The sequence below is a fragment of the Hemitrygon akajei genome, chromosome 11 (genome assembly GCF_048418815.1).
Source record: "Hemitrygon akajei chromosome 11, sHemAka1.3, whole genome shotgun sequence".
NCBI lineage: Eukaryota > Metazoa > Chordata > Chondrichthyes > Myliobatiformes > Dasyatidae > Hemitrygon > Hemitrygon akajei.
Window position 1 is genome coordinate 161,864,398 of NC_133134.1, and position 13,593 is coordinate 161,877,990.

The 13,593-nt window shown below is 41.3% G+C and overlaps 1 protein-coding gene across 1 annotated transcript in view; it reads right to left on the minus strand.

Moving 5' to 3' along the window:
- Window positions 1–2,776: 2,776 nt before the first annotated feature.
- The window catches only part of LOC140736202 (E3 ubiquitin-protein ligase Itchy-like), a 145,943-nt gene continuing 135,126 nt past the window's right edge, over window positions 2,777–13,593 (minus strand). Inside the window, exons 24-25 of the mRNA XM_073062112.1 lie at window positions 12,220–12,292; window positions 2,777–9,628 (exon numbers count right to left, since the gene is read on the minus strand). Coding sequence (XP_072918213.1) covers window positions 9,529–9,628; window positions 12,220–12,292 — 173 coding nt within the window. The 3' untranslated portion in view covers window positions 2,777–9,528. The remainder of the gene's footprint in view (window positions 9,629–12,219; window positions 12,293–13,593) is intronic.

Here is a 13,593-nt window from a genome sequence, read left to right on the forward strand (position 1 = left end):
CCGGGCTGGAAACGCAATGACGTCACCACGTTCTGGTATTTGACGTGCATGGTTGCACCGCCAGTTTACCGTTTTCTCCGACAATAGCTATCACCGGTCTAAGGTGGCAGATCTGCTGCCATTTAGCGTAAGAAAAAAATAGGAACTTCATACCCCACCTTAACCAGCACAGACGTTCCGTTTATTCTGTCCATCCCTCTCCCACTTCTCTGGCATTAAAAAGTTTTCTCACCAGACACGAATGGGCAACATGAGGATGCTCTCTTTGGCGGCAGAGTAGAATTGTTCCAGCACAGAGTGCTCCCGGTGTGGGTGCCCGATAGTTCAGGGCCTGTTTCCGTGCAGATGGAATACAGTGTAGGGAAGCGTATGGCCATGCACTTTGGTAGAAGGAATGGAGGCGTAGGCTATTTTCTAAACGGGGAGAACTTCAAGAAGTTGGAGGTGCAAAGGGACTTGGTAGCCCTCATACAGGATGAGTTGGTAGTAAGGAAGGGGGACGTTGGAATTTTACCAATACAGCAAGAAGTACATACTCAACTGAACCTTCTTGAAGGCTCAATGAGATGTCTGGCATAGTGCATTCTGTCCTGACCTCTCGTGTTTGCACGTTTCCCTACCCCCATCCCAAGATGTTTAGGTTAGTAAATTAACTTACCACTGTAAATTACCCTTAGTTTGTATATGAGGGGTAAAATCTGAGATTAAAATGAGAGTGCAATAGACATCTGATTTTGCAAGGAGGCCTGTTTCTGTGCGGTATTTCTCTTGGTTCTCTCTCCATGTGCGTTATCTGTCCAGCTGAGTGTTTGCAGCATTTCTCTGTCTAAACATCCATCTTTCTCAATAAAGTAACCAGAGGAAAAAATAATCGAAGACCCCAGCCTCCCTAGATTTCTCTCTTCTCCTCTCTACAAAGCACAGACCAGCAGGCACAAAGACAGCTTCTACCCCACTGTTATAAAGCGATTCAATCAATGCATAGTTATCTTATGTATTTACATTCATGTGTTTGCTTTTACTATTGCATTCTTTTATCTTATTGTATTTTTTGTGCTGCATCTGATCCGAAGTAACAATGATTTCGTTCACCTTACTTCACCTTCGTGTACTGGAAATACTTACCTAGTGCAATCGGATGAACTTTTAATCTCACAACCTACCTCATTATGACCTTTAGCTGTTGCACTTTATTCTGTTATTGTTTTACCTTGCACTTCCTCTGGTTTCCTCCCACCTACAGGTCAGTGGGTTAATTGGTCACATGCTTGTAATTGGGCAGCACCAGCTGTTGGGCCGGAAGGGCCTGTTACTGTGCTGTACCTTTGGAAATACAAAAAATGTTAGGTGTGTTTCTACAATATTACATTTTCATATCACTTTCTCAGACATATTTGCCCCCAGATTTGATACCATGGATTTAAATTCATACAATCTGGTTTCACTTTTGTATTTTGCCCAATAACCCACACAACCATCTTCAAACCAGAGAAGGAATTCTTTGAAATGCCTTTTTTTCAGGTGACGTGGATGTTATGTGCAAGAGCAGAGTTCGTGATCCAAGTGGAGAAGCTTGTTGGGCCATTTCAATGGGATCTTAGCTCAACGGTACTGGTGGTTCAAGGAGTCAGACAGACTGATTTCCTTCTCTGAAAGGAGACAGACAGACAGACTTTACTGATTGCGAGGGAAATTGGGTTTTGTTACAGTCGCACCAACCAAGAATAGTGTAGAAATATAGCAATATAAAACCATAAATAATTAAATAATAAGTAAATTATGCCAAGTGGAAATAAGTCCAGGACCAGCCTATTGGCTCAGGGTGTCTGACACTCCGAGGGAGGAGTTGTAAAGTTTGATGGCCGCAGGTAGGAATGACTTCCTATGACGCTCAGTGTTACATCTCAGTGGAATGAGTCTCTGGCTGAATGTACTCCTGTGCCTAACCAGTACATTATGGAGTGAGGCAGATGGGGTTTAATGACAACCAGTAGTTTCATTATTAGTGATACTAGTTTTCTCAAAAGCTTTTTGTTTTGGAGTGGAGGAGGATGAGAGGTGACTTCACAGAGTTTTATAAGATGACGAGACATAGATTGAGTGGACCACCAGACCGGTGGCATAATTTTAAGAAGGGGGGGAGGAATGTTTATTTTACACAGCGAGTGTAGAGTGTGTGGAGTACACTGGCAGGGGTGCTGGTAGAGGCAGATACATTGAAGAAACTCTTAGAGAGGCACATGGATAAAAGAAAAATGAGGGGCTATGAAGGAGGGAGGGGTTAGATTGCTGGGTCAGCACAACATTGAGAGCTGAAGGGACTGTACTGCGTTGTAACATGCTATGCACCAATTTGACTATTACAATTAGTATTTCCCAGCTATGTTGCTGGATTTCAATTACACATCTAATTACTGACCACCCATCACCCAGGTAATACCTTGTTTCTCACTGTTACCATCAGGGAGGAGGTACAGAAGCCTGAAGGCACACATTCAGTGATTCAGGAACAGCTTCTTCCCCATTGCCATCAATTTCTGAATGGACATCGAACCCATGAACACTACCTCATTAATTTTTAAACATTTCTATTTTGCACAACTTATTTAACATATGTATTTACTGTAATTCATGTTTTTTCTATTATTTTGCATTGCATTTACTGTTGCCGCAAAGACAACAAATGTCACGATGTACGCCGGTGATATTAAACCCGATTCTAAATTAACTATGGTTCTAGTACTCTATCCAAACACAAAAGGAACACACATTCATGTTATCTGTACAGTTGAGAAGCTTTTAATTTTTTTTATATACAATGTTAACTATTTTTACATAGGTAAACAGGATAAGAAGCTTGTGCCAGAGGTCAGAATTACCTTATTAGCCTTAACTTATTTCTGGAACATTACAAAATGATTAAACACAGAAATATTAACATGATTTACATCTTAGATATCATACAGTGGAAATTAACATGATGTAGAAAGCTCAAAGATCTGAATTTCTTTAAATTACGTTGCAGATTCAGAAATAACATCTATTAAATTTCCTATAGAATTTACTTGTAAATACTTTTCAGCTAGTTACTTAAAAGAACAAAGACATTTTAATTTTAAATCAAATTATTATTCAGTGCTATTTATACATTGATGAGTAGTACACAGGAGGATATGAGGAAAAGACCATGACACAGCAATTATCCAATGGGTATGTGTGTGGTTGGTGCAACATTACAAAAGATTAAGTTGGCAAAAGTCTGAAAGGAATTTGGTTCCCTACAGATGGGCACAAAGGAAGATTTCAAATATTTGCTGTGGACACACACACAAAATGCTGGGGGGGACTCAGCAGGTCAGGCAGCATCTATGGAAAGTAATTATGAGTCGGAAGTTTCAGGCTGAGACCCTTCATCAGGACCTTTGTTGAGTCCTGATGAGGAGTCTCAGTCTGAAATGTTACCGTTTTATTCCTCTCCATTGACCCTGCCTGACTCGATGAGTTCCTCCAGCATCTCGTGTGTGTGTGTGTTAACTCTGGATTTCCAGCAGAATACCTTTTCTATGATTTGCTGTGGACAGCTTGCATGGTATTCATAGGTAAGAAGATGAGTTGCCAATCATTTTTGTTTGTTTTTTTTTTAAAACACTACCTTTAAATTTAAGTCTCATCACTCATAACATGAAAAATGTCAAAGTTCATTTAACACCAACAAATGGAAAAAAAATGGTAGTCACGCAGATGGAATTAACCAGTTCATTAGAAACTTCTAATGATTGCTGAATGAATGAATGAGCGGACAAATGAGTATAAATGCACTTCGGGGAGAGGGGTGGGGAACTTACTTTCAAGTTTCTTTAGATCAGTGGTTTCCAGCCTGGGGTCCATGGACCTCCTTGTTTAATGATATTGGCCTACGCCATAAAAAAGGTTAGGAACTCCTGCTTTAGATGCTATTTTACCTAAACTGCTTGCTTTTAGCATGTTTATGATTGTAAAAATGGAGCAGGTGAAGAGAGCTGGAACAGACTAGTCTTTTTCTATTCTGCCACCCTAAAGTCAAAGAAAAAAAGGATTTAAAATCTCCAGGCCATAACCATTGGATAAGTAGCTGAGCCTCGCCTTTACCAAGCCTCCAAAGTTCTTCAAATCATCATCAAATGACAATGGATTACACAGATTGAATGAAAGTCAGTTAAAAAAAAAAAAATTGGTATCACAGTGGGTAACTTTAGAATGTGTAACTAAAATCATGGTGTAGCACGGTTGGCTTCAGATTCCAGTTTTTCCTGAACAAAATGGCAGACTTACAGCCACAATGGAATTTCCCTTCTTGCTTTCTCTGTGTTTCAAGGCTGTCAGGTACTCGATCAAACACGTTGCTGACACATTTTCACCTTTCCTACCCTTGAAGATGCTGAGTCCTGCCAGGATACAATCTCATCCAGTGAGTCATCCTAAACCCCTAGACTTTAACACACTTCCAGCAGGGCTTACTTCATGGCACATTGGGGCGATCTTACTTCTCCCCAGACCCCACCCGCTAAGAAAAATAAAAGCGGAACAAGTCAGGAATCAAACCAGCAGCCGTACAACTGAGTTATGCGTCAGGAGCCACTGACAATTATGCTAGGCATCTCTTTACAAACTCTTGTTGAGGATGAATGGGGAAATTAAAGCTGCAACATGCACATTTGCAAGCTCATGTACTAACAGGAAGAAAAGGGGGTGGGGTGATAGTGTGAAAATAATTCTTTTGTCCAAGTCATTAGAGTGAGAATTGTCTAAACTTGGGATGAATTGTGTAGGGAGTTTTTTTTGCTACATTCAACTAAAGTCTATTACTCAGTCGGAAATCTGCATCCATTCACACCAGCATACACTAACTCCATCTCCAGCTCCCACCACAGAGTAAAACTATTTGCCCCAAATATCCTTAGCAACTATGATCAGCAGTATTATAGAAAAGCAACTTCTCATGGGTACCTGCAGAACTCGCTCATTACCATTATGAGGGGGGAAGAATTGGTTTCCTGAATTAGTCCAGTGTCTAGTTCGATTTGGATGGTTAGAAGTGTCAAAACTGTGTTAATAAATTCAAGCATTGCCTCCCACTAACAAACAAAATTTAAGCCTGTCTATTCTGCTAATTATTGACTGCTCATGACTGTTTGCACTACTGACTTGTATGTTGCTTTGGATTTCCAGCATCTGCAGTATTTCTTTTGCTTATGACTTGTAAGTGGTTGGTTGCTATTGCCTGTTATGGTACTGTCCTGTGCTTTTTGCTTGAAACCAAACTATCAATTCTGGTATGTTTCACATATTGATAATAAAGTGATCCTGATTCTGAATAAAATTTGCTAAGTTTACTCTGTTTCACAACTCTAAAACCATGCAGTACCATCGTCTAATGAACTAGTTTGTGATTGGATTGGTGCATCTATAAATTATCCTTCAGGTGAATGGCAGTTTGCTCAGTCTCCCTGTTTTGACAAAAGGTGGGGACATGACATGTCACTTTGTGAATTAGATATGCTTAGTTAACAAGAATAAGCCCCTAGCTGCAAGTCACTGTATCTATACATATAGGACACCACTGGGATTTAGCAATCAGTGTGCATCAGACAACAAAGGGTCAGACTAACACAGGTATGGCATTTTTTTTACAAAGACAAAAAGGGAGGAGGAGTGGTAAGGCGAGATGGAGACAGACAAACAGCAATAAAGGACTGTTCCACACCTCATTTTTTCCTGAAAATGTGTTGTTGCTTGCTGGCTGAGAAGGAAGAAATGTACCATAGTTTCTTGTTGGGTGTTAAGTGGAAAAGTCCATTTGTGGCAAGCAGGTGGCAAGGGTTAGAGGCTGAAATACAACTGTGTAAAGTGCTGCCTAGCACAGCACATGCATTCCAAAAAGTTCAAATAATTATTTATTCACATTTAACGGGAGCTTCATATTTAATATTAGCCTACATTCGCTTATTGCATTCTCAGTAATGTATATCACACAAGATTACAAAGGTTGTTAAATATTAATCAAGGCTAAGGAGAAACAAAACTGGCCTGCAAGGGAGGAACCATGTTTAGTTGCTCCCATAATCTCACCTGTTAACAATAAATATATCTGACTGGTCTTTAACCCAGCTAACTGGTATCTCCATACACCTTCAATGGAGTGCAAAAATAGCACAAGAAACATAGGTACCCGAGAGTGGTTTCTTTGTTCACTCAGGTGTCGACCAACCATGCCTGAGATATTAATACAATGTGATCGCCATTTGATGTAGGAGCGGGCAGACCCCCATAGTGAGGCCACATAGGTCAAGCTAACTGAAGTGCAGGATAACAAGACCCAGGGGTTAAGGGCCCTGACTGAAAACTAGCCGGCCAATTTTGTGCAGCTACCGACTAGCATCCTATTTAAATGTTAAGACAGTCGAAACAGGCTTCAGAGTCTATATAACTTTCAAAATGAGAATGGTAATCCCAACTCCTGCAAGGGAATGCTTCACTGGGGCTTCAGGTATCTAAGCAGAGGCATCAGAAAATGGGAGCAGCTGGTCTTGGCCTCGCCCTCAATGCGCCAAGTCCACACTTGGATCGGCCCAGGAAAGGTTTTTACTGGGCATTAGCTAGCACACAAAACCAAATCTTCCTTCCACAACATGAGACAGTCACAATGTAGGACCTCACAATCTCTGAACTTGCACCCACCAACAGGTCTAGTTTTGCTGGTTTCAAGGTTAAGGCTGCAGCCACAACTACAAATGCAAACAGATTTCATAAAATCAAAATATTCAAGTTTTCACAAAAAAGCTCTCTGGTATCCTTTACATAGAGCTTTTAACTAATCTTAACAATATATAACAAAATGGTTTAAGAGTTAGCTATTGAAATAAATTTCCATAACCCGACATGTCAGTCTCTCGTTGAAGATGTTTCATCACACCAGCAGTTTTGGCCTTAGCTACAACTTTCCACTTGAGTTTGCCCAGCAAGTCCAGACAGACCACTTTAAGTACAAAATGCAAAGCCGTGTTCAGCCAGGTGTTCAAAAGACGTGCATACAGGCACAGATTAATTTCCCTTTTATACCCCCAATGCAATTCAGCTAGTTGGCAGTGACCTTGACCACTTCCCCCTCTCAGAATCATTGCACCCAGCAATGCATGGCCAGCCAATTTACAATGATATATTGGTCTTTCTTGTGGAGAATGGAGCATGAGACTGGTGAGAAAAGAGTGTCAATTCTGCTGAATTGCAGAAATGACAAAGTTTTGTGTTTTCCGGATTATTTACAAATTGAATTACTTAAATCTCAAGCCAGCGAGATTAATAACTGGACAGTAAACCTCCCTCAGACACCATGTATCAACTCACAAGATCTATGCCTTGGACATTTCTTTATGTTTTTTAATAAGCTAGAAAAATTGCATCTTTCCAAATTAAGCAAGTGGAAAACCTTAAAGCATCGCTGGGAGATGCAATTACTCCAATGCACACCAAAGCACTTGTAATAATCACAGACCTATTCAACAGTGCAGCACAGATCACACACGGCATGTTCCTTCCTACTGCTGTCACGCGTAATTCAGATTTCTCCCATCTTTCCTTAAACCATTCGTACACTGTCGCCTCCAGCTTTTTGGTGCTGAAGGATGTGTAAGCCCAACCAGTGATCCTTCACAGGAAATTTAATGCAGGAGGACATCAAGGCTAGGCAGGAATTTGTCCTCACACATTAACATCCTTTCTGGATAGTAACCAGAAATGGTGAACTTGCTGTGGAGATTTCATGACGTTATTGGGTTCAAAGTTATTCAACACAGTTTAGAATACAAAATTATACTATCCCTAGAAATAATTTTAGGGTAGGTACATCTTATCCCTGCTAAGATTCGCTTTCATACTCTAATAGCTTTCAGATGAAATCACTTGAGCTTCTTTGCTTGGGTACACCTGCCGACTGTAGCTGGGGTGAACAGAAAATGTCTGGAGTTAGAATACAAAGCGGAAAGGAAGTGGTGCTGGAAAAATGTAGAGGCAGGGTTAAAACTGATAATTCAATCTATATGAATATCCTAAATAAACTGCTAGGACCATTTTGAAGTTCATTTTCCAAGGAATGAGGTAGAGCAGACAAGAAGATGCAGTGATTCCAGAAAGCATTAAGTTCACAGACAGCAAACAATTCCAGGTAGTAAAAAATCTGTGCAGTTACTTCTGGTCATAAAAGTGACCTCATGAGGACATGGTCTCTGAAAAGTTGCCTTTGATTGCTGCTGTTTTGGAGAATATTCTCTTTCCACACAGTTCAGAAGCCTCAAAACAGATCCATCTTACAAAGTGCTGGACAAGCCTTCTAAAACAAGATAGGGGAAGAGAGTAGGGAAGCTGCTTGATCCAATGCTACCTTGAGAGGCGTGTGAGAGAGACTGCTCGTTATAAAACATCCTCAGGAGTCGCTTGTGCTAAATCATCCACACAGCTTTATGTACAAGCAAGGAGAAGCCTAAAAGACTAAGGGGAGGGAGGGAGGGAGGTGGTGGGGGGAAGCTCAAGCTCCAGCTGAAGCCAATGCTTATATTTGGCAGATGTTCCCAAATTAGGTACATCAGTATGCAAATAGCACAAACATTTCCCAGTCATGCTCTATAAAACTAGAGCTACCTCAGCAACCTTTCACATTTACTTAAAAATATAGAATGGAGACCTTTGCATTCCAATTACCCTTTGTATGAAGGAGGTGGGTTTGATTCAGAATAACATCATGAGTATTGTTTCTTTACAGATAATGACTTTAAAAGAAAATTAATAAAAGGTACAAAACTACACAGTCGACATCTGTTCACTGGATTATCAGCAAAATGGGGGAGCATACTTCAATAGGACTTTCTTAAATGGAAAGGATAACCTCAAACTTGCAGCACTTGAATTATAATTCAGAACACTGTTTAAAACTTAGTAAAATTGAATATAAACAAATGATGGGATAAAGATGGGTTACTGGACAGATGAATGCAGGATGTGCAAGTGGGGATGGCAAAGAAGCAGTGATGGACCATAATAAATACATTGCACTCAGAAAGTGAAGAAAAGGAGAGGGTTGATGTACTCGGACATGGTTCAGCCAGGGTAGCTTTCCAGCCCTGCTTTAGCCTCAACTGCATGATAGTGTCAGATGTAGGAGAGCCTCACCAACCAGCTGACGAGCAGCCGACTGTATTCCTGTTCATGCAGCCCGGTTGTTTCCTCACATACAAGTGAACAAACTGCAGTCGAAGCTGTTTATCACAGCACATTAATTCTATTTGAACATGTACAATTTCCGCATTATATCGGGCATTTTCAGCTTGCAAATGTAGATAGACAAAGCTGTACAGCTACTTCCCCACAGGGTTTCTGACACAAATAGTCTGTCCTGACATGTCTGGCAAACAGATGTCTACTGGAAAGAAAGCACAAAAAATGGAAATGCATTCCTCCTTACAAAGCTGCTCACAATAACAGACAGCACATTGGTTGTTACTCTTGTCCAAAACCTTCAGTTTCTTCGATGGCAAACAACAGCTTTTCTTTCAGTTGCTCAAAGCTTTTGTACGGCGGCAGATCCAAACGATTGAAACTACAGGGAGAGATGCATCACAGAAAATAAAAATCAGAGGCACAATGATGCAAGCTAATCATCAAGTTGCACACCTGTCCGTGATCGTCATTGAAGCTGTTGGTTTTGTTTTTTGATACAGAAGATTTTAACTTTATCACTCCTCTCTCCTATTCAAACCTCACACCACCTGAATGCCTCATCCTCTGCTTGTTCTGTACCAATCCCCTCCCACCCCTTCTCTCTTTTTTCATTCCCCATTCTGGCTTCCCTCTTATCTCTTCTCCTCATCTGTCCATCGCATTCCACTGGTGCCCCTCCTACCCCCCCTTTCTCCCATGGTCTGCTCTCCTCTCCTATCAGATTCTTTCTTCTTCAGCCAACTCCATCTTCCACCTATCACCTCCCAGCTTTAATCCTTCCCCTCTCCACCACCTTCCTGTTCTGGCTTCTTCCTCCTTCCTTTCCAGACCTGATGAAGGATCTCGGCCTGAAACACTGACTGTTTATTCCTTTACATAGGTGCTGCCTGATCTGATGAGTTCCACCAGCTGTTTGAAGATTGTCCTTTTCCCCTTATTTTGTTTCATGACACAAGTCTGATCACCTTCCTCACCCCTCCCAATTTGCATTCAGACCTCTCTCTTCAAGAGAAGACTACCTTTTTTGCTGTTTAAATCAGTCTCATTATTATAGAGGACACTGCATAAGACAGGTAGTTAGTGTGTGTACACAAGATGGCTTCTCTAGTTCACCGTGGACACTATTACACAACAGTGCGCTTCAGGAGAGTAAGTTCCAGACCATGGTCCTTTCCCTTTAATGCTTGGCCAAATTGCTCTTTGGGGGCACACTGAAATCTGCAGTAATGGAAATACTGAAAACAAATAATTTGTGAAGCTACTGAGCTCTATGGTCCAAATGGACTTAATTTCAGACCAACTTTTCCGCAGTATTTCTACTACTAACTGCTTGCTACCAAATGGAGGTTCCCAACCTTTTATTTAAGATACAGCGTGGAACAGGCCCTTCAGGTTCTTTGAGCCATACCGTCCAGCAATCCCCTGATTTTAACTCTAGTCTTATCATGGGAAATTTACAGCCATCAATTAACCTACCAACAGGTCCATCTTTAGACTGTGGGAGGAAACAGAAACACTTGGAGGAAACCCACGCAGTCACAGGGAGAATGTACAATCTCCTACAGACAGCGGCAGGAATTGAACCCGGGTCGTTGGAACTGTAAAGTGTTACGTTAACTACGATGCTACCATGCCACCCTTTTTTAATGCCATGGACCAATACCATCAAGCAAGGGATCTGTGGTTGACAAAGTTCTGCTGAGATAGTTTGAGCAGCCAGAGAAAAATTATAAGAATAAGAGAGGCATAGATGTTCAGTATCTTTCTCCCAGGATTGAAATCTCTAATACCAGAAGACATGCATTTAAAGTGAGAAGGGGTATTTTCAAAAGAGATGTGAGGGGCAAGTGTTCTTTTACACAGAGAGTGGTGGAAATGAAGTGAGGGAAATGAAGGATATGGACATTGTGTAGGTCAAAGAGATTAGTGTACTTGGCTATTTGATTACTAATTTAATTGGCTTGGCACAACATTGTGGGCTGAAGGGCCTGTTCCTGTGCTGTACTGTTCCATGTTCTAAAGTTAATAATGGATTCATGAATCATAAACTTAGCAGGGAAAGAAAAATCGAAATATTTAATTTACCACCTCTGACCTCAAACATTTAAAAACCAATACAGGAAAAGAAAAAACATGAGGCTCAAGTTATAGACACTTAGTTGATTTAAAAATAAACCCTCATGGATGAGAGGATTTCTAGTAAGATTAGCATTTAATGTATAATGCCCACATTTAAGCATGCTTGAGAAAGGCAAGCTGTCAGTTTGAAACAATAAACCTCTTCTGAAGGTAATTCCACACTTACCAATTCAATTGCCTTGAGTGGCAATATTAAATAATTCCATTCCCAAACAGGGTTATGCTGCTGCACTGGGATTGTTTGACTTTGTTGAAGGAGGCAGGGGGAAAGTTGCAAGTGGCAGGTCTCATCATACCATATGCTGACCTGGTCTCTTTCGCTTACGTTGAGGAGGACATGGGCTTAGGAAGTGCCTTGGTGATTTGCTACAGTGCCTTTCACTTGAAGTAGCAGTGCTCTGGTGTGTGCTCAGGGTGGTGATGGGGTGATAATCAAGCAGATTGCTTTGTTCAAGATGGCAAGGACTTTCTTGAGGGATGTGCAGTGCATTCCCTCACACTTGCTTAAGAACTCCTTGCTTTTGACCAGCTCTTCTAACCCCACATTTATAGGTGCAGTAGTTAGACTTCATAACAATGACCCTGTCAGTGCAGATGGTGGGTGATCCAGCTATAGTTATACCACTGAGTCATACAACTTAGGGTCTTTTTAGAAATAGCGATTACAATTAAGTGGCATAAATATACTTGCCACTTGTCAGCACATGCCTGGAATATCGTTCTAGTGCTGGTCAAGGTTGCCTCAAGTAAACTAGAGTTACAAATGGAATTGAATACTAATCACCAGCAAATGTTCCCCCTCCCAATCTTACCAGAAAAATCCCAACTCACCAGGTGTGGCTTCTTGGTAACCAGTTTTCCTTCCCCACTTTTTCGACACAAAACTTCTGAGGACCATTGCTCCCTATAATCAAAACACAAAGGAATTGCCAAATGGTATTTCAGCAATTACTAATAGTACAGAAATTTAAAAATTAATGTTCCATTAGGCCGAGGGAATGATGCAGCACACTTTATAGTCATACAGCATGAAAAAAATCCTTTGGCTTACTGACTGTGTGCCAATCATCAAGTTTCCCTTATACCAGGGGTTCCCAACCTTTTTTTATGCATGGACCCTTACCATTAACCAGCGGTCCATTGACCTTAAGTTGGGAACCCCTGTTTTACACTAAACCCCATCAATTCCAGAGCAACACACATAAAATGCTTAAAGAACTTAGCAGGTCAGGCAGCATTGATAGAGAGGAACATCGAGCTAATGTTTTCAGGCCATTCATCAGACCTGGAATGTTGGCTCTTTATTCGTCTCCACAGATGATACCTGACCTGAGTTCCTCCAGCATTTTGTGTGTGTTACTCTGGATTTCCAGCATTTGCAGAATCTCGTGCCACGGTAGCATTGTGGTTAATGCTACACTAATACGGGTTGGGGTGATCTGGAGTTCGGAGTTCAATTCTGGTGCTGTCTGTAAGGAGTTTGTATGTTCTCCCTGTATACCGTGTGGGCTTCCTCTGGGTGCTCCGGTTTCCTCCTACAGTCAAAAGATGTGTCCCTGTTTGTAGGTTAATTGGTCATTGTAAATTGTCCTGTGATTAGGCTAGAAGTTAAGTAGGAAGGTTGCCGGATGTTGCAGTTCTTGGCCGAAAGGGCTTGTATCTACACTATATCTCGAAATCATAAATAAATAACAATTTTATTTTATTCTTCTGCATTTCTAAGAACTCCCCCAGATACTGCCAGACCTACAGAGTATGGGCAACTCACAGTGACCAGTTAACCCCTCTGAACATCTTTAAAAAGAGGGAGGACACTAGAGCACCCAGAAGAAACCCATGTGATCATGGGCAGAATTTTCAAACACCACGAAGGCAGCACCAGAGATCCGGATTAAAGTTGGGTTAGAGAGTTATATGGCAGCAGCTCTACAAGTTGTGCCACTGTGACACAACTCTACATTACTGGCATCAGCCTACGCACCACCGCGGACATCTATACAGAAAGGTGCCGGAAAAGAGCCAGTAACGTCACGAAGGATCCCATCTATCCTGCTCATGGACAGCTTGCCCCACTCCGACATAGCATCCACACCAGGACCACTAGATTCAAAACAGTTACTTTCCCCAAGCAGAAAGGCTGATCAACCCCTCCACCCACTAATACACTTATTCACACACACAACCACCACTACTTTATCATTTCTT